Here is an 18916-nt window from a genome sequence, read left to right as displayed (position 1 = left end):
CAGTAGCAACGTCAAAGCCTGAGTGGCTTCATGCTGTTGCTGATTAGAAACAGCACAGATAGTACAAGATGTGTGGAACCCACACGCGTGGGGTCAGATTCTGGCAGCACTGAGGAGCAGAGCATCCCTGAGAAGGGGTCTCCAAATGAGGGCTGTGTTGAGGCTGCAGGGGCCTGGCTTCCAGAAGTGCCAGGCCACACTCCCCAGTTCCTACTGCTGAGGGCACCCAACACTTCCTTCCAACTATCTATTATCAATGCCCCTGTCAGTCTGCAGGCAGAGGAAGAGGCCAGTCTCATAAGCCATGTGTGGCTGAGGGAATTGTCAGAGCTTCATCTGAGGGAAAATCTTTATTCTTCTAAATCTCACTAATTCAAATGAAGAATTCTCCTAGGAGAAAGTTCTCTCCCCAGAGAGAAAGTGCAGCTGTGACTTGGAGACCTGTAGGCAAGTGTGCCGGGGCTGCTGTAGGAGACCACCCACAAACGGGGTGACGGAAGCAACAGGTATTGATTTTCTCACATTGCTGGAGGTGAGAATTCTGACATCAAGGTCGGTTCCTCCTGAGGGCAGGATCTGTTCCAGGCCTATCTCCTTGGCTTATAGATGTCTGTGTTTATATTCACCTGCCTTCTTCCTTCATCTTTACATTGTCTTCCCTCCATACATATCTCTGTGCCCAAACTTCCCCTTTTTATAAGGACACCTGTCATATTGGGCTTGCATCCACTCTTACGCCCTCACTTTAACTTGATTCCCTCTGTAAAGACCCCATCTCCAAACAAGGTCACATCCTGAGGTCCTGGGGATTAGGGTGTCAACATATGAATTGTGGGGGGGACACATCAATCCACAGCAGCAAGTCAGAGGGAAAGAACAAGTGCATGGGGACGTACCCGGACCAGGAGGGCTCCGTCCAAGCGGGCAGCACTAACGGTCATCGCCTTGGCCTCAGACCTTCGGAAATCCCCTGCATCTTGTTTTCCCAGTTCTCGTAATCTCATCCCACCAAAAAAGACATTTAAGTACATTCCATGCATTTCTGGGGAGAATCTCACTCTGCTGCACTCTGTACAACGTGCTAACTGGGTTTTAACTGAAGTTGTTTCAGTGGTTTGGTTAAACTAAAGATCTCTAAGGCAATTCACCCATTCCTTAAGTCTAAACAAATCTGAGCCTGGTGTTTAAGACAGGGCACAGTGCTAGACCACCTAAAGCTCCATCTCCTTGGGGCAAATTAGGGTGGTGATGAAAGTAGTTGGTGACCTTTTCCATTCTTGTCACTGCAGAGAAACCCTATGTTGCGTCTCTCCAAACTGGTGAAAGCCACTGCCAGTGAGGCAAAGGGTTTGCACTCAGGACAAGTAAATACAGGCTTGGGCACCAGTTCTGGCGGGGCCCCAGCAGTGGGCCAGGTACCGTGCTCAGCTGGAGGATTCACCTGTGAGTGGAGAGCTTGCTGGGAGGGAAAGGGAATTCTCACTTTCCCACAGGGAGGTGGAATTTACAGTGGGCAGGACTGGATGCTCAGAGACAGGAGACCAAACCCGCTGCTTTCAACCACAGTGCATGTTTACTGGTTGTACGAATGTTTTGATTGGTAGGTTTTCACGCCATACCAGTCGCTAAATACGTTTTTTTTTTTAATCCCTGGGCATGAGCATATGGTTGGAGGGAAATTGGGAAGGGGGTGGAAGTGGTAACAATAGGCTTTAGATGGTTACAGAGGTTAGAGAATTCGCTTGAGGAAAATGATCCAGATTCAGCACTTCTCAAACATCTTAGTACCGCTGTAAAACTTTTCCACTCTAAAAACAATGCAGTTTATATCTACACGTTAAAATTAAAATCAAAGAATATTTATAACAGGTGTTCATTCATTGAATATAATAACTAACACTTTACATGTTAACATAAATAGCATATTTTTCATGAAAATTAACTATATTTCCTCCCCCCAAAATGTAGCAAGAAGACTGTCATGGGTTTTGTTTTTGAAAGTTTATTTAATGTCTGGACTCAAAGAAGACAGCTAGAATCTCATATCTACTTCTGCAATCAATCTTTTTGTTATATGTTTTAGCTGAAGTATGTTATGCTGTTTTAGCTGAAGTATTTGAAGAAAATCCAGCCTTACACATATATGTCATTGGAAAAGGCAGGATTTTCTAGATCTCTTGAAAAGAACCCAGGATTTTCCATGGGTCCTCTCATCTCACTTCGAGAACCACAGAACTAATGGTCGTATAATCTTTTTACACCCTGCAGTTAGAAGACCTTCTCTTCTAAGTACACTGTAATGAGGAGATTTCAAACTTCAGGATTTTAATCCACAATATACATTAAAAAATTAAATTTGTCAGCATCATGTGCATACCCATAAAGTCTCAACTCTTTCTACCTTCACACTGGAGGCATCACCTTTGTGCTACAAGTCACTGTCTTTTACATTGTTTGCAATAAGTCAGTTTAAAAAATTGATTAGAAACAATTACCAGATACCTATATTTAATTACGAGACATAGCTTCATTTTACGCTTCCAACTCAGAAGACCCAGACACTCTTAACTATGCACTTACAAATAATATCAAAATATGTATGCATAAACCGTAAGCAATGGGAAGTATTTTGTGAATTTTGTAATACCTTCTCTTTTTCTTGGCCTTTCGAGGAACTATGTCATGTGAATCATGGTGACCACTGATAACGCAAAGGAAGATAAAGGAAACTGGGTTCATTGCCCAACTGTTTCAAGCCCAACCCTAATTAGCAAATTGTGGCTCTCTTTGCTGACCAAGGGGGCTTGACCTTAGCAAGACTCTGGGTGTAGCCACAGGAGACTGACCCACAAAATCTTAGTAAGGTAGAGACAGTCTTACCTTGAAAGCAGCCCACAAGTTGCTTTTCTGAGCCAGCGGTTTGTAGAATATCATGTGCTACGTAATACGGTTAACAAGGGTGACTGAGTTAGAAGAGACCTGGCCACAGACGCCAAAACGTTTAAAGAAGCCCACCACAAAGTTAAGTCTTGGTAACAATAGTTCTAGCCCGAGTCTCAGCCCCAGTGCACAGAAGGAAGGAGGAAGTGGAGGGAGAGAAGCACTCCCTCAACCTTTTCCAGAAAACAACGCTGACCTGAGACCATACCAAGCATGAAAGGCCCACTTCCACCAACCTTTTGCACCCTCTGCCACCTCGGAAGGTCCCTCTTCCTGAATGCCCAGTGCAGACCACTGCCCTTGTCCTGTCACTCAGGCTATGATCTCTCCAGTGCTATCCCCCTAGCTCAGTTGCCCTTCCTTTCAGCCTCAGTATCCAAACTCTGGTCCCTCACCTGGGAGTCCCAACAAGATCGATGTCCCTTGTATGTTTAACCTTCAAGTTTTCAGTACACCTCTCCTGAGCCCTGCCTTGTCCTGTTCTCTGTGCTCAGCCCTGAGACGCAATCAGTGTTCCTGCCACCCTATCCCCTTTACCAGGGCCATTTGCATCTTTAGAAGTCAGTTTAATTGATGGTCCTTCAGTAGAGCAGCACAAAGAGAAGTGAAAACACTCACGTGCTGTGAGGGAAATGTTGGGGACCGCAGAGAGGTCACGAGGACATCTTGCACTGTCACCCCCAAAGTTACCTAAGCTATTCCTGTCAAGAGAAAAGGGTCATGCCCCAGGCAATTTGAGTCTCTGATTTGGTGTGAATTCCCCTACTCCCCTTACTAGAAAAGTAAGTGAAGTTTTTTTTCTAGATTTATTTGAAGAAAAGCCAATAGCAGTTCTTTTAGCTTTAAATGAGGATTTTTAATGCATGGCCTATGATATCTGACATTGTTACCCCAGGTCTGCTGATGGGGTCTAAAGAAAAAGCCAAGAGACCCTAGAAAGGTGTTGCCAACTGAGTGTCAATCAATGTGTCTTTCCCACAATGACGAGGTGTTTTTGTACTTGTAAAATACAAAAGGGAAAGGATACCTTTCTTTCTGCCCCATTGCAAATCATCGAGTTCACGGCAGTGTCTGGCAGGCTGAACTTTTCTGACACCACACTCTCCTTTCCTTTGTGGTTTGCTTTTTCTTGGTAGTGATTCTGTTCCATAGTTTTCTTTCTCGGTCTGTTCCTCTCTCGGATGTTATGTAGCAATCCAAAGTCAAGTATGACTCTCCACTAAATCGTAATAAAGATGGCACTGATCCGCATCTTGATTGTATCCATCAGGAGACTGATGTCCAGACAGATTTCATATGGAGAAGAACTAGCTGTCTGGGTTTCCTGGGATCACAGATTGATTTGGGCTCATGGAAGGTTTTATAACCCCAGCTAGGTCCTGGAGAAGGTCTCATGTGCCAGTCAAAGGCTGCAGGAGACATTTCTTTCTCAATTCTATTGTCCCATGAAGAAGGTTAGGCAGACACAAAGGGAAAAAGCAGCATGTTTACTCTTAAAGAAATATTAAAGCAATTATAATTATTGGATTGCATACAGAGATTAAGGACATACAGGAATAGGAATAATAGAGATAATGTGGTTTATTTTAAAGTGTAAACACATATATACTCATGTTTTGTGGAGCAATAGAGGAAAATTTCTTCTGAAAGAGAAAATAAGCTTAGGAAAGCCAGACTCATGAATTCATGCACATTCCTGGCTTTATGACCCCAGGGTTTTATTCAGTTAATGGTAACTTTCCACACTAGGCTACCAAAATAAGTTTCCATTCTGAAGTTGTTACTGCAAAGTAAGTAGCTTAAGTTTTGCTCTCACACCTCACCGGATATTAATCTTTCAGAGTTTTTGCCCTCCCTTTTGCAATGTTCCTAATTTTCATGCTTCTTATTGAGAAATGGCTGCACAACTGAGGATATCCTGCTTGGTCAGCAGTATTACTTGTTCTGAATGGCAATTCTCAGGAGATGTGCCTCCGCTGTGACTGCTGCTTTGGGGAACAAGCCATGTGCCCTAGCAGTTCTGAGGTTTGTTGCATTCAGTTCTATTTCTTTGACTAATCATGGTCTTAAATAGCAGTGGTCATTCAGTGTTTGTTCTCTGATAGAATTGTCATTTCTTATTTAGAAGCACTGGACATTTTTAGAGGTGGTTCCCTCGTATATGTACTTTTACATCAAGTGATGGAAGAAAACACATTTTAGGAGCCCCAGATATTCAATGAAGCACCATCACATTGAGTAGAAACCATTGTATGGGGGGGAGGTGATTTGAATGAATAGTGGTCCCAGCAGGATTTGTTTTTGGACTATGACTTCTCACAGGACTTTGTGGATTATTTTGTTAGTGCCAAGAAATCAGATCAGGGACAAACATGAGCAATTTTTCTGAGGTTCATACCATTGAAGGTTATTTCTTTATTTAAAGGGGAGAGTTCGTTCCAAATTGGGGAAAATTAAAAAATAGCTTGGAGGACTTAAGTCCTAACTCCATTGCTATCTATTACTATGGAACAAATCACCCTAAAATTTAGTGCCTTCAAACAATAGCCAAGTTATTATTCATAATCCTGGGGTCAGGAAGTCAGACCCAGCTCAGTGGGATGGTTCACCTCTGTTCCATATGGTGTTATTTGAGGCAGATCAGCTGGGGCTGGAAGATGAGAGATGCTTCTGTGCTTAGGGTACTGCTGCTAGCTGAGGGCTGGGATCACTCCTTTTTCCTCCAAGAGTCTCTGTCTCCCCATGTGGTCTCTCATCATTCAGTGTTCATAGTTACATTGAGGTAGCTGGAAGTAGCTGGAAGTCTTCTTACAGCCCAGAAGTCATGCAGGGTCATGTCTCCCATATTCTACTGATCAAAGTAAATCACAGGGTCAACCTAGATTCCAGTGGAAAACAGACTCCACTTTCTGGCTGGAAGGAATTATTGATGGCCATTTGTTTGCTGAAAAGCTGCTACAGTGGCTGGCTCCCAACAAGGTGCTTCATATTCCTTCACTTAACAAATTAATATTGAACAATTGTCTCAAAAAATAGGGTTACCTTATTTTATTGACTCTTAAATATTACCAGTTGTAATACGCACATTGTTTTATATACCCTTTAAAAAGAAAAAGGCCACCAAGTAAACCATGACATGGCATAAATTGTGATGCATCTCAAATTCAGAGATATTAAAGGTGGGGAAAATGTACGTGTTAGAGTCAGTGAAAAATGGCAAATATCTGATATAGAACAGAGTTCTGAAATGAATGGATAAAAATCCAACATTTAGAAACTAGTCATTATTTTTATCTCTGGCTCCATTAAGTGAGTATCAACTCTCATAGTTCTCATTCTGACTAAGGCACTCATCCCAGCCATGGCCTGATAGAACAGGGCCTTAAGGGATCATTATCTACCCCTTAACCTCCTCATCAAACTGGGGAAAGACAACCCATAGGAATCAGGTGAATAATTGAGTATTTACAGCTCAAAGAACAAAGTTACACTATGTTGGGAAGCTGATCCCTACTTCTCGTTGCTTTGCACCACTCAGCTCAATCAATACACCTAGTCCTTCTACTGCCTGTTTGGTTTTCTTTTAGTTCACTACTTTCACAATGGCTTCATAGATGCCATATACTAAGTCATAAAAGCAGTTATTACTGTATTTCCAAATTTAATCAATGTTTATTGGATCCCTACCTTGTGCCACACAGTGTGCTAGATGCTACAAAGGTCAAAAAGACAGACACGCAGCCTTCCATCTCATAACTACTGTCTGAAGAGGGAGACAGGCAGTGGAAAGTGCAATAAACATCTTACATCATGAGGGATCCTGTAAGTACTATGAGGGAAATAAAGAAGGTGAAGAGGGGAAATAGGAGGAAACTCTTTCATACAGAGATCATCATGGAAGAACATTCTGACAAAGGGATGTTTAAGCAGAGACCTGTGAAAAGAACAGCCATGTCAAAAGCCAAGGGAAGGTGGTCCAGACCAGACAGAAGACATAGCAAGTACAAAGGTGCTGAGGTGGCAACGAGCTTGGCATGTTCTTGGAACTGGAAGTACACTGGTATAATTGGAGTACAGGAGCAAATTTCTCTAAAAATCATAAAACACATCCAAAATGCATGTTCAAATTTTTTCTATGTTCTACACAGGCAAAACAAACCAAAAGTCTTTAAAAAAACAAAAAACAACAAAAAGCAACTGGACATATAAACATCTCTGGGAGGGAAAAATGGACCCTGAGTTTTGTTCTTTTACTTCTTAGACTAAGATGAGACTGTTATTTTTGGATTTATACGCACCTATTCACTAAGTCAGTGTTTCTTAAATATGAATAATGAAGCATCTCATTTGAGGAAAAATATTTTAAATTGTCAGTGTTCACTTAAATCATTTTAATTATAATGATTCTTTAAGATGAATGAAGTGTAAATGCCTTATGCTCACAGCTCTTATGCAAATTTAAAACTAAATCAAGTTCACAAATTAAATAGCAACTAAGCTACAAAACCAATAAAATACAAATTACTGACATGAATTGAGAGTAATGGATGGTGTTATTTGCTGCCACTGAATTGCTGATGCTTGATTACTAGTGTTCTGTATCACTTGTTGCAAACTAGGACCATCATTTGAACCATTATTGTTATCATCCTCATTGCTTATCTTTTTCAAAAATAAGCTTCCTTTTAACAACAGATCCATTATCTTGAAAGGTCATTGAGCACACTCCAAAATACAATATTAAAATTAAAAAATACTATTTAACCAAAAAATTCTTTGTTTTTTACTACTACATTTATATCTAACCATTGCTAATTTGTGTTAGCTATTGACTTTGTGAATATGTACGACTGGTCAGCTCTGGGGTCTTTATGGTCTCACATGCCAATGATACAAGCCATCCCATTCTCCCACCACCTTTCTCTATGGAATGACTTGTGAAAGCTTAGAGTGTATGATGTAAGGTAATTTGGCTTCACTTGGTATTAACATGACCAAATGTTCAGAGCAAGTGCCCTTATGAAATTGCATGGAGTCCTTCGACAAGAGGAGCAGTCTGAGAGTTCCAGAATATGCTATTACTTTAAGATGGCCATAAAAATGAAAATCCAAAAATGTTTAATTCCTATAGATTTTGTGGACTCAGGAAATATGCCAGAAGAGTCCAGGCTGAGAAATAGTACACATACTAATAGTGGGGTCAAATGGAAGAATAGGTCATCCAAACTGTTTTACAGCATCAGGAACAATCAACCCAATATGGTTATAACCAGACTAATGCATGCCACAGGGACACAGCATGGGATACTTCGGCAGCTTAGAAAGAATGTGAATAAGGAAGCATTAGAAAATGTACTAACTAATAAAAATGATTAACACTTACTATGTGTCTACAGTATCAGGCATTGTGTTAAGTAACTAATAAATATTAATGATGGTTTTTATTAGCTACCACAGACATATCCAACAGAATCATATGGTTCTGATTAGGTAACTTTAAAAAAAAGGTAGGAGGGTAATTTGTTTCTAATTTACCAATATCAGGTCTAAGAGTCTAAAGATCTCTGAAGAGAACTTTCCTGTCCAATTTCCACAGACCCAGTATTTCCCTGAATTTCAGACTTGAGTATCAGTACACATCTCAGACTTAGGGCATCAGTGATAGATGGTGTCCCAAGATGGCTGCCAACAGCTCTTTCCTTCCCTGTACATGGATACTGCTCCTTGCACCAAGAAGTGAAGTCCTACTCCTCTTCCCTTGAATACAGGCTGGGCTGACCAGTAAAATACAGCAGAGATAACAGTTCAGAACTTGTAAAGCTAGATCATAAGAATCCATTTGAAACTTCTGCCTGGCTCTCTTGGAATGCAACTACCTGGGATACTTGCTCTTGGAAGCCAGCTGCCCTACTGTAAGAAGGTCAAGCAACATGCATTGGCACTGCCATTGACAGCTCCAGCTGAGCTCCCAACAAATGGCCAGCATCAACTGGCCTTTCTCCATTCCCTAACATGGCATTAGTTTTCTTCATCTTATTCCTGTCATCCACCTTTGCTTACAGTCTATTTGGCCCCACTCAAAGGGAAACTCCATGAGGACAAGGATTTTATCTGTCTTGTTCACTGATATATCGAGTGCCTAGAATAATGCTTGACAGATAGTAGGGCCTCAGTAAATATTTTTTGAATGAATGAATGATCCCTGGACCTGTCTCGGAAAGGGTCAATACGTACTGATGTGCATCTGCCTTCCTGACATTTAAGCTAACGTTTCCCCTACTTCCTGCAGGTCTGAACATCAACACGCAAGGCTTTTCCAGACTGACATGGGGTAGAAAGGAGCCCACCTCATTCCCATGTATTTCACACTACTTATATTTGGCCTCAATACCATCTGGGTGTTAAATTCACAGTAAGTGACCACAAATCCTTCTCCCAATCCTAACTTCCTGGAGCTCAGGTTCAGACTGGACTTTGTAGAAGAGCCCATGCAGGTCCAGGTGGCCGATCCTGGTCATTCACCTATTTAATTAATGTCAGTAGATCCCCTACTGTGTCTCAGGCCCTGTACAGAGGGCTGGTGATATGTTAGGGAATAAGACAGACTGGGCTCCATCACTCAAAGCTAGCATTTTAAGGGATACCTGAAAGATAAGGTAACTGTGGAATAATGGTCAAAGACACCAAGGAGGCCACCTTGAAGCACAGCCTTGGGGTGTGAAATGGAGCTCACAGCCCTCCTACTTCAGTTCAGACTGGGCTCTGTGGGGTACCCCAGAGCACCCTTGGATCCTCAAAGGTCCTGCAGCCTTTCATCAACCTGAGACTATACCAGCTTTCCTACTGTAACTGCCCCTTGTAGATAATAAAACCTCACATTTGTATGGTACTCTGAGGAATGATAACAGCCAGCATCTATTGGTCCCTAGCACCACGAAGAGCACAGAACAGCATCCCATTCTCATGTGCTTCACAATTAACTTGGGAGGTGGGGGCCATCTTCGTATTTACAGGTAAAAAACCAGAAGCTCACAGAGGCCCAATGATCTGTCACACAGCTAACATAGAGCATTCAGAATTCAGATCTGCCTGACTCCAAAACTCAAGGCTTTTTCCTTAACACCACATTGCTGTCTATTAAAAATTATAGTAAAATGCCTTGGTGTCAATACTTTTAAAATTTCATGTCTATTATCTCTTCTTGCCATTATGTATCCTTCTAAGTCAGCAAAGCCAAGGGTTGCTATCCCCATTTTAGAGAAGAGAAAATTCAGTCCAATGAGACAAGTATAATAGAAGTCATTTATGACTACCAGGCAGGACTGTGTACTCAAAAGTACAGCACTCCCCCGCCAAAAAGAAGTACGGCCCACATCAGCTGCCATTGCACCCAGCATACATAAAGATTTAATTCTTTGGTTAATGATCTGTTTAAGTCTCCAACTGCTTCTTATTAAAATATTAAGAGGGCTTATACTCCAAGCAAATTGTCACGTACCATCTTATCAGGGTCTGTCTGAGAGTCAGCAGAGAAGGTTATTTCTTCTAATGTAAGGCATCCATAGAGTAGAGTTCTAGGCACAAACTCCTTTTTCAGAAAACTACTTAGACTGGGCCCTAACTGGAGACACTCCTTTATTGGCAGCGGTTACCTGACTACATTAACAAGTGAGCCAGCCAGACCCAGAACCCCTGGCCTCCTGACCCCAGAACTTTTTGTGTCTGTACGACTCATCTACTGCCTTGAGCTCACTCTAGTTTGAATTCATTATCTTGGCACTCCGAGGGGACCCATGCAGTACCTGAGGATCTACAGCTAACCAGGACAGACCCAGAGAAACAGCAAGAGGGCTCTCAAACTCTGTCTGGTGCAAGGATTCATGTTCTTTTGAATTCGTTCTTACTCTGTAAATATTTTGACTTCAAGGGTGTGTTACTGCGATGGAATCATTTGCAGTAAATAGAAGGCCAGCAACAGAACCTTCTTACATCTCCCTGCTGGAAGATGGAAGCACCACGCCAGTGGGCTCCGAATCCCCAGGACAGATACATGCGTGGCTTGGGGGTCCTTCCTCGATAGTCTTCTCGAGGTGACATTGGCTGTCGCCAGCACACTTGTGGAGCGCCACATAACCAAGATGCTTTGCCCACACACTGCGAGGGCCCTGGGAAACCCTGTGTCAGAGCCAAACAGCTGTAACCCTTCAGGCCTTTCAAAGCATTTCTAAAGCCCGGAAGAGCAGTGTTTTATCTGTATTTACCCAGGACCTCAACAGCAAAACCACACTCATGAAAATTTTCAGCAACTGGGGCTGTCAGAAGAGCAAGACACGTGACTAAATACACCTAGGCCAGTTTCCCTGCACTCCTATGCAGGGCTTGTTTTTGCTTTGCTTTGTTTTTAAATCTTCTTACCTTCAAAAAGCAATCAGATTGAAGGAAGTAAGCACTATAATAATAATAAACATCCTTCCTCCATCATGAGTTATTATGGAAATTTTTCCTGTATTTATTTTCTCTAGAATTCCTAAATTACTATGGTACACATTCCCAGAAAAACTTTCAACTGAAGATTCCATGATGGGGGTCACTGCCTCACAGAAGAAAATAGATGCAATTGCCCAGAACCATTGAAGTCCTCTTCTTACTTCTTAGGTTTGCTAGCTAATCAGTCTCTCTAGACAAACTCAGATCTGTGATTTTCTTTTTCGAAAAGAATAAGAGACATTTAACTAAGGTATCTCAGGGACAAATTGCATATAACAGTGTCTAGCAGATATTACATGCTCAGTGTGTTAAGTGCTTTATGTGCATCATCTCAGTGAATTCTCACAACAACCTTGTCAGGTAAACACTATCACTGCCATCAGCATCGTCATTACCTCCTCTTACAGATGAGGACACAAAAGACACAGCATGTGTTAGGAATCAGCCCCAGGTCATGAAGAATGGGGGTTCAAACCGGAATCCATCTGCCTGCAGAGCCAGCAAAGGTAACCACTGTGCTCTTTCGGTTTGATTCAGAGGTTGACACCACAGTAGGCACAGCATCCATTAGCAAATAAGGGCAGTTCCCAACTTCCGGTGATCCAATTTACTAACAGTACACATATTTGGACTCCCAGTTGCAGAACCTCCCTACACCCTTAGTCCCCCTGCTATTGACACTTCTGCGAAGGGAGCCCCCTCCTTCCTTCCACCAGGGGACTCCCCGCCCTTCCCTGATTCCCCTCCTCCGCCGCTGTGCTTTCTGTAGGGGTGGGTGAGGGAGCTGCTGCTGTGTTACCAGCACTGCAATTGACTTTATCAAAAATTTCGTTGATGTCCCTGCAATCTGCTCTCCAACAGTATGATTTCCATAGGAAAACAATATGTTAGTTTCAAACAATCAACCTACAAATGAGCCCTATCCATTCAAACTGCCTGTTTAAGATCTTGTTATAGTGAAAATTCCTATCTAACCTTATCTCTCCAATCCTAACAGTGAAAACTGTAATGTCAGGATGAAGTTAAGTCATAGTTTCCTGTTTCACTTTTTACTGTACTTATGTAAAGCCATCATTAGTGCAGTTTCCCAACACCAGAAATTATTAGTCATTTCAGAGTTTAATGGCACATTTTGCGAAATCCTCTCCAATGCAAAACCACACAGCATCTGGGTTATCTGTTCTGTTTCCTACCAGCCCTTCACCATTTTGAAATTATTTGGTACTTACTTTTCTGTCCATGTATTGAAAATGAAGCATTTTGATTCTTCACACTTTTCTTCTCTTTATATTCTTTTAGGCTTGTCCTTGAGATGTTCAATCTTAGTTCACTGAAATGAAAATTAAAAAAAAGAGAAAAACCAAAATTTCTTGTAATCTCTTTTAAGTTGTGAAAGTAGTACATGTAACTCATTAAAATTAGTTTCTTTTAACCAATAAAAAATCATCTTTTGGACTTCAATCTAATGAATCAATCAGAAAAGAAAATTGCATTGGTTGTTCTGAAAATGACTTTCTTGCATAAAATATACCTTTAGTGGTAATAAAGCTATCTACAAACTTGAGCACACATCAGAATTACCTGGAAGGCTTGTAAAAACACACATTGCTGGGCCCCACCCTTAGAGTTTCTGATTTAATAGATCTAGGGTGGGGCCTGGGACCAGCATTTCTGACAAGTCTCCAGGTGAAGTTGCTGCTGTTGGTGGGAAGACGACACTTCTGTAACCAAGCAGGACCCTATGGGGCTGTCCTGGAACAGACCGCCCCACCTCCCACCAAGTCCTCTGCCTGACTTCTGTCTGTGGACAAACTTTAGTGTACTAGGCTTCCCCGAGTTCCAAAGAGTATATTTAATCAGAGAAGTGAGAAAATGAAGGGAAAAAAAGGAAAACAGTCATGCAAGACAAAATAGTAATAGTTTAACCATTAAACAAAGTCAAGGACCTTAATTCCTCTGCAAGGGCTGTAGATAATATTCTGTTGTTTTGAGCTGTTTTGCAGATACTGAAACTCCCATCAAGTGGAAGAAGCTAACTGTATGCTGATTACTGGCACACAGACCCCAGACTCGTTGGAACCAGAAGGTTGATGATGTTAACTCCTGGTTACCTCACCACCAACCAATCAGAAGAATGTCCATGAACTGAGCACACAGTCTACAACCCCCCTCCCTCCCCTGTCTCCAAAAACCTTTCTCTAGAAGCCTTTGAGGAGTTCGGGTCTTTTGAGCACTAGATGCCTAGACTCCTTGCTGGGCGCCCCGCAATAAACGCTGCACTTCTCTCTACCACAACCCAGTGTCAGTAGATTGGCTTTACTGTGCATGAGCAAGCAGACCCAAGTTTGGTTCGGTAACACTTTGAGAACCATTGGTGTAATATTAGAGCTCAGAAAAGCCTTTAAGTTCATTTCTGCCATATTTAAAGCTCTATTGGTTGCAATTTACAAAATCCTACTCCAGCTGGCCTGAGTGCAGAAAAAAGTTTATTGGAAGCAGCTGGTATGTTCCCCAGGCTCCAAGATAAAATTAATCAGGCCAAAGAGCAGGCAGATTGAGGGGCACAATCTCTAAGGATACCTCCTCTGTGAATGTGTGCCTCTTTCCTTCCCCAAATACAAGCTCCAATTGATCTGGACAAATAATCAAGGGAGAGATCTGATTGGCCAGTGGCCAGCTAATGAATTGCATCCCATAGGGTCAGTGTTCACCCTGATTTAATCAGCTCAGATCACAGATGCATAGTCTCTTAATCCAAGTAGGGCGCCATGAGAGAGAAAGGTGCAGTTCTCAGACAAGAGTGGTGTGGGCTTGGTAGAGATTTTAAATGGCATCCATCACATCATCTGAACTCTTATTTTTCAAAAGAGAGAACTACCTTTGGAAAAAGTAAAGCCCTTGCCAAGGGGCACACAGCAAAGCGGAAGCCAATTTTTTGTTTGTTTGTTTGGAGGGGAGTTGCATGAGGACCCAAAGCTGGCCTGGAAGTGTCAAGTAGAGATTTGTCTCTTTGTCAGTGGCAGGCTGGAGCTGCTGGTACCAGCGCCAGAGAGCTGAGTGTTAAATATTCAGAAATTTGGCAAGCAGGTCAACCACTGGTAGCTGGAAATGTGCCAAAGTCAGAGTATTTACACCATGAAAATTAACTTTACAAACCAGCTCTTCTTTTTCATTTTTCAAAGAGCCAGTTTATCAGCGCGACATTGCCTAGCTCTGTGTGGGGAGAATTTACAATCAATGTAGATGTCATATTTCAGATGAGAACAACCTCAGTTTGCAATGTTTTCCAATGGTTGCCATTTCCAGCGCCACCATTAGCTGATTGCCTTGGGGCTGCCAGCTAGAACCCACTTTGCATATCCAGTCCCTCAAACCTCTCTCCCACGGTGACTGGTGCTCTCTCTCGCTCTCTGTCATTCATGCACAAAATGAGCCCACTGTCTTGTTGACCTTGTGCTGCCCTTGTTTCCAGATTCAAAGCCTGCTCCTTCCTAACTGTTGAATGGTAGCACTTCAGTATTATAAGAATGACGAATCTGAGCAAGTGCATATGAGACCAGAAGAAGTGTCTTTAAGAGATTGCTTAAAAAAAAAAAGACTAATAAGGCAGCCAATAAGCAAATGCCCCCAGGGATACTGACGGATGGTGTAATTATTTAAAGAAGGAAACGCATGTGCAAATTGCCCAAGTAGTCTTGCTCCAGGCTCCTGCTCTGTGGCTTGGCTGCCCACTCTCTCATTCCCATCAGGGGACAAAAGCCAAAAGAAAAAGAAACCTCGGTGACTGTAAGTGATTCCCCAGGCTCCTGGCCTCTGCCACCTGTCGCCAAGCCTCTGACGCACCTCCACTGTCACGTTGGCAGTGCTCCGTGCAGTCTCCTGCCCCACATTTCTTAAGAGGCCCAAAATGCATTTACTTCACTGACCACAAGACAGCACTGGGAGCTGGGGTGGGGATATGCAGTGTTTCCATCCAATCATGCTTCCTGGGCCAGAGAGCCTAAAACAACACAACACAAAGCTCCAGCCTTCCAGACAAATGTGGGGGGAGCTGCTGCTGCTGCTGTAACTTCAGCAAGATTTCCTGGAACGTGGGAGATCGCCCATCCGTCTCTCCATGGCAGCCCTGGAGTTACCGGTTAGAATACTGAAAAAATACAAGGATGCCAAGACAAAACTAAGTCCTGGCACTTAACTAATATCTATGGAAACAGAAGCATTTTACACCTTTTAATACTCTAGTTCCTTCCTTTTCCTTTCTTCTTCCTTCTTCTTCTTCCTCATTCTCATCTCCTCTACTGAAATTCTGGCCCCTGCCCCATTTTATAGTCATTGAACTTCCACGGTGAGCTTCCACCAATATACTAAAGTAGGTATTTTGAGAAACATTAAAATTATGTGTTGAGGTAAAAACAATGCAGCGCATAGATTCAGCCACCTCCCTCGCTAAGACCAACCTGCCTTGTCTTACTCATTGTTTCCTCAACAATCTATGATGAACACAGTTTTCTTAGTGATGCTGGGTACAGCCTGCTTCCTGCTCCCACAGTCTCCTGTGGAGGCAGATACCTGACAAAGTAATGAGAACCTGGGGAAATACCTGGTACAAAGTGGTGCATAAAAAGGGCTAAAGTCATTCATACAATGGAATACTACTCAGCCATAAGAACCAACAACATAACGCCATTTGCAGCAACATGGATGCTCCTGGAGAATGTCATTCTAAGTGAAGTAAGCCAGAAAGAGAAAGAAAAATACCATATGAAATTGCTCATATGTGGAATCTAAAAAGAAAACCAAACAAACAAAGCATAAATACAAAACAGAAACAGACTCATAGACATAGAATACAAACCTGTGGTTGCCAAGGGTGCGGAGGGTGGGGAGGGATAGGCGGGATTTCAAAATTGTAGACTAGATAAACAAGATTATACTGTATAGCACAGGGAAATATACACAAGATCTTATAGTAGCTCACAGAGAAAAACATGTGACAATGAATATATATATGTTCACGTATAACTGTAAAATTGTGCTCTACACTGGAATTTGACACAACATTGTAAAATGATTATAAATCAAGAAAAATGTTATATTGTTGTTCAAAAAAAAAAGGGCTAAAGTCACTGCATTTAGTTTTATTGAATTGCCAAAAAATGCACTGGATTAGTGCATAATGTAATGTAATCTTTGCAACAACCCTATAAGGTAGGCAGGGGAACAGTGTTGTTAATTTTTTGGTCCATCTGTCCTTCCTGGACTGGGAACTCCCTGGGAGAGGGACCTTGTTGTAGAGCCAGAGGGTCTTATAGTTGAAGGAACTATAGAAGAAAGCCATTCAGCCTGGCACTTCATACAGATGAGGAAACTGAGATAGGAAGGCAGCATAACGTAGTGGCAAAAGCAGGGGCTTCTACTTGTCACCTGGGTTCCTGTCCCAGCTCTCAAGCATATGCTAGACATATTATGTGGCATGTGACCTCTTTATGCTTTGATATCCTCTTCTGTCAAATGGAATCAACACTGTTTTCTCTGCCCATCTTATTGGGCTGTTACGAATATTATAGAGGTAATGGATGTGGAAACACTTTGTGAAACATTAAACGCTTATTACAAACACGATAACTCTTTGTCCCTATCTCTCTAACTATGTTAACACTTAGTTTAAATGTGGTTGTGTGGGGACCAGAGTGTGAGCTCTTTAGGGATAGGGGACAAGTTGTACTGATATTCGTGTCACCAGCACTTAACACCGTGTCTGCTAAAACATTGCTTTAGACATATTTGTCAGACAGTGATTACTGGATAGCTAGTTAAATCATAAATATAACTCGCCCAACAGCAGTTCTGAATGTCTCCAGAGGTATTTCAGGGATAACTCATGAATATGCCCTCTGAGGAATTTCTCTTCCATCTCTAGTTCAGTTCCTATGGGAGAACTACAATAGGGCAAGATACTTACTATGATCCCACTACACCAGAAAGATCTCGCATGTTTCCCACCATAGCATTAGGGAGGGTGAGACTGAAGACTCGCCACTCTGAGATCTCACTCTCAAGAGGGTGTTTGCCATTTTCCTTTTGTAAACTCCATTCCAATTATGTTTAGGTTTGGCCAAAGACCTTAGGCTGGTGTCCCTTTGCAATCCTGCTGGAATGGAATGACAGTCATGAGAATGGAGCCATGAAGTCTCTAAGGTGCAGCAGAGCGACTGGGATAGTCTGCTCCAGGTTATGGATCCACTGCTGGGCACACATCCCTGCTCACTTCCAGATGCAGATTCTGCCAGCACACACTCCCTGGAAATGATGTGCTCATTCTCATCAGCTACCTGATTAATTAATTCAAAGATGTTTGCCTGTGGAGCACCTGCTCTATCCTGTGCTTGAATCACTAATGGAGAAGTTGTTCTCAGAGGTGAGAGTAGAAGTCATGAGAGTGAGTGCCTTCAGAGAGGGCATGTGAGGAGACTGGGGGCAAGGAAGAGAACTAGAAGAGGGGAGAGAGAGAAAGTGAGAGAAGGAAAGTCAGGGAGTGACACGGAGAAAGTGAAATGTCATGGAAGCCAAAAAACTAAAAGAGAAAAAGAGGAAGAGATGAAATAACAGTGTCCTATCCAGTGGAGTCATCAAAAGGAGGTCTGATGAAAAGAGCGTTAGATGTGGCAATAGAGAAGTCATTAGTGAGACGTGGGAGAAAAGGCTCAGCTGGGTGGTGAGTCAGAAGAAGAAAGCAAGGAGAGATGTAGCTGCCCAGGAAGGTGATGCTGTGGTGACAGCTCACATATTCAAGGATTTGGATAGGAAAGGATTGTTAACCTATAGTGAGAAGAAGTACCAGGATCAAATAAAGATATTTTCAGTTTGGGCAAGTTTCAGCACACCCGGTGATAGGAAGAAAAGAGTCAGAAGGGAGGATGTGAAATAAATTTTTTAAATATATATATATATTTGTCTCTGTCCCTGGTTCCTGGCACAGAACTCCTAAAATCCTTGGAATTTCCTAAGTGATAAGAAACTAGGAACATCTTTTGTTCTAATATTTGGTCTTTGACTCCAGTTCTTGGAACAGAGCTCCTCAATCCCTTGGAATTTCCTGGGTGATAGAAGTGTCTTTTGTTCTCTTAGTGGGCTCCTTGGTGAGCTCCCCATAGCTTCAGGATGGGGGTTGGTCACCAGAAGGGCCATGCTATGACGAGAGGCTTGGAAATGTCTACCCCATTCCCTATCTTCCAGGATGGGGAGAGGGATTGAAGATCAGGTTAATGATTGATCATGCCTATGTGATGAAGCTTCCACAAAAATCCCAGAAGTATGGGCTTCAGAGAGCTTCCAGGTTGGTGGAAACTCTTGGAGAGTGGCTTGCCTCTTCCTACACACCTTGCCTATGTACCTCTTTATCTGGCTGTGCATTTGTATCCTTTGTCATGTCCTTGATAATAAACTGGTAAACATAAGTGTTCCCTGAATTCTGTGATCCATTCTAGTA

The 18916-nt window shown here is 42.4% G+C and overlaps 1 protein-coding gene and 1 long non-coding RNA gene across 5 annotated transcripts in view; one reads left to right on the top strand and one right to left on the bottom strand.

Annotated features, from left to right (window-relative positions):
* TOMM7 (translocase of outer mitochondrial membrane 7) overlaps window positions 1-18916 on the bottom strand; it is a 287417-nt gene that overhangs the window by 101179 nt on the left and 167322 nt on the right. For 2 of the 4 annotated variants that reach the window (XM_074367368.1, XM_074367370.1), the window contains exon 3: window positions 12657-12757. In XM_074367368.1, the coding sequence (XP_074223469.1) occupies window positions 12657-12757 (101 nt within the window). Of the gene's footprint in view, window positions 1-5747; window positions 5792-8580; window positions 8715-12656; window positions 12758-18916 lie in introns of those variants that run through there. The other 2 variants (XM_074367369.1, XM_074367367.1) reach the window with 2 other exon arrangements.
* On the top strand, window positions 8726-13894 carry LOC141578158 (uncharacterized). Its single transcript, XR_012508176.1, has 3 exons — window positions 8726-9352; window positions 11835-11933; window positions 13420-13894. It is a non-coding gene; the product is annotated as an uncharacterized LOC141578158 (long non-coding RNA).

The sequence above is a fragment of the Camelus bactrianus genome, chromosome 7 (genome assembly GCF_048773025.1).
Source record: "Camelus bactrianus isolate YW-2024 breed Bactrian camel chromosome 7, ASM4877302v1, whole genome shotgun sequence".
NCBI lineage: Eukaryota > Metazoa > Chordata > Mammalia > Artiodactyla > Camelidae > Camelus > Camelus bactrianus.
The sequence above is the reverse complement of the archived record's forward strand: the minus strand, read 5'-3'. Positions and strand labels throughout refer to the sequence as shown.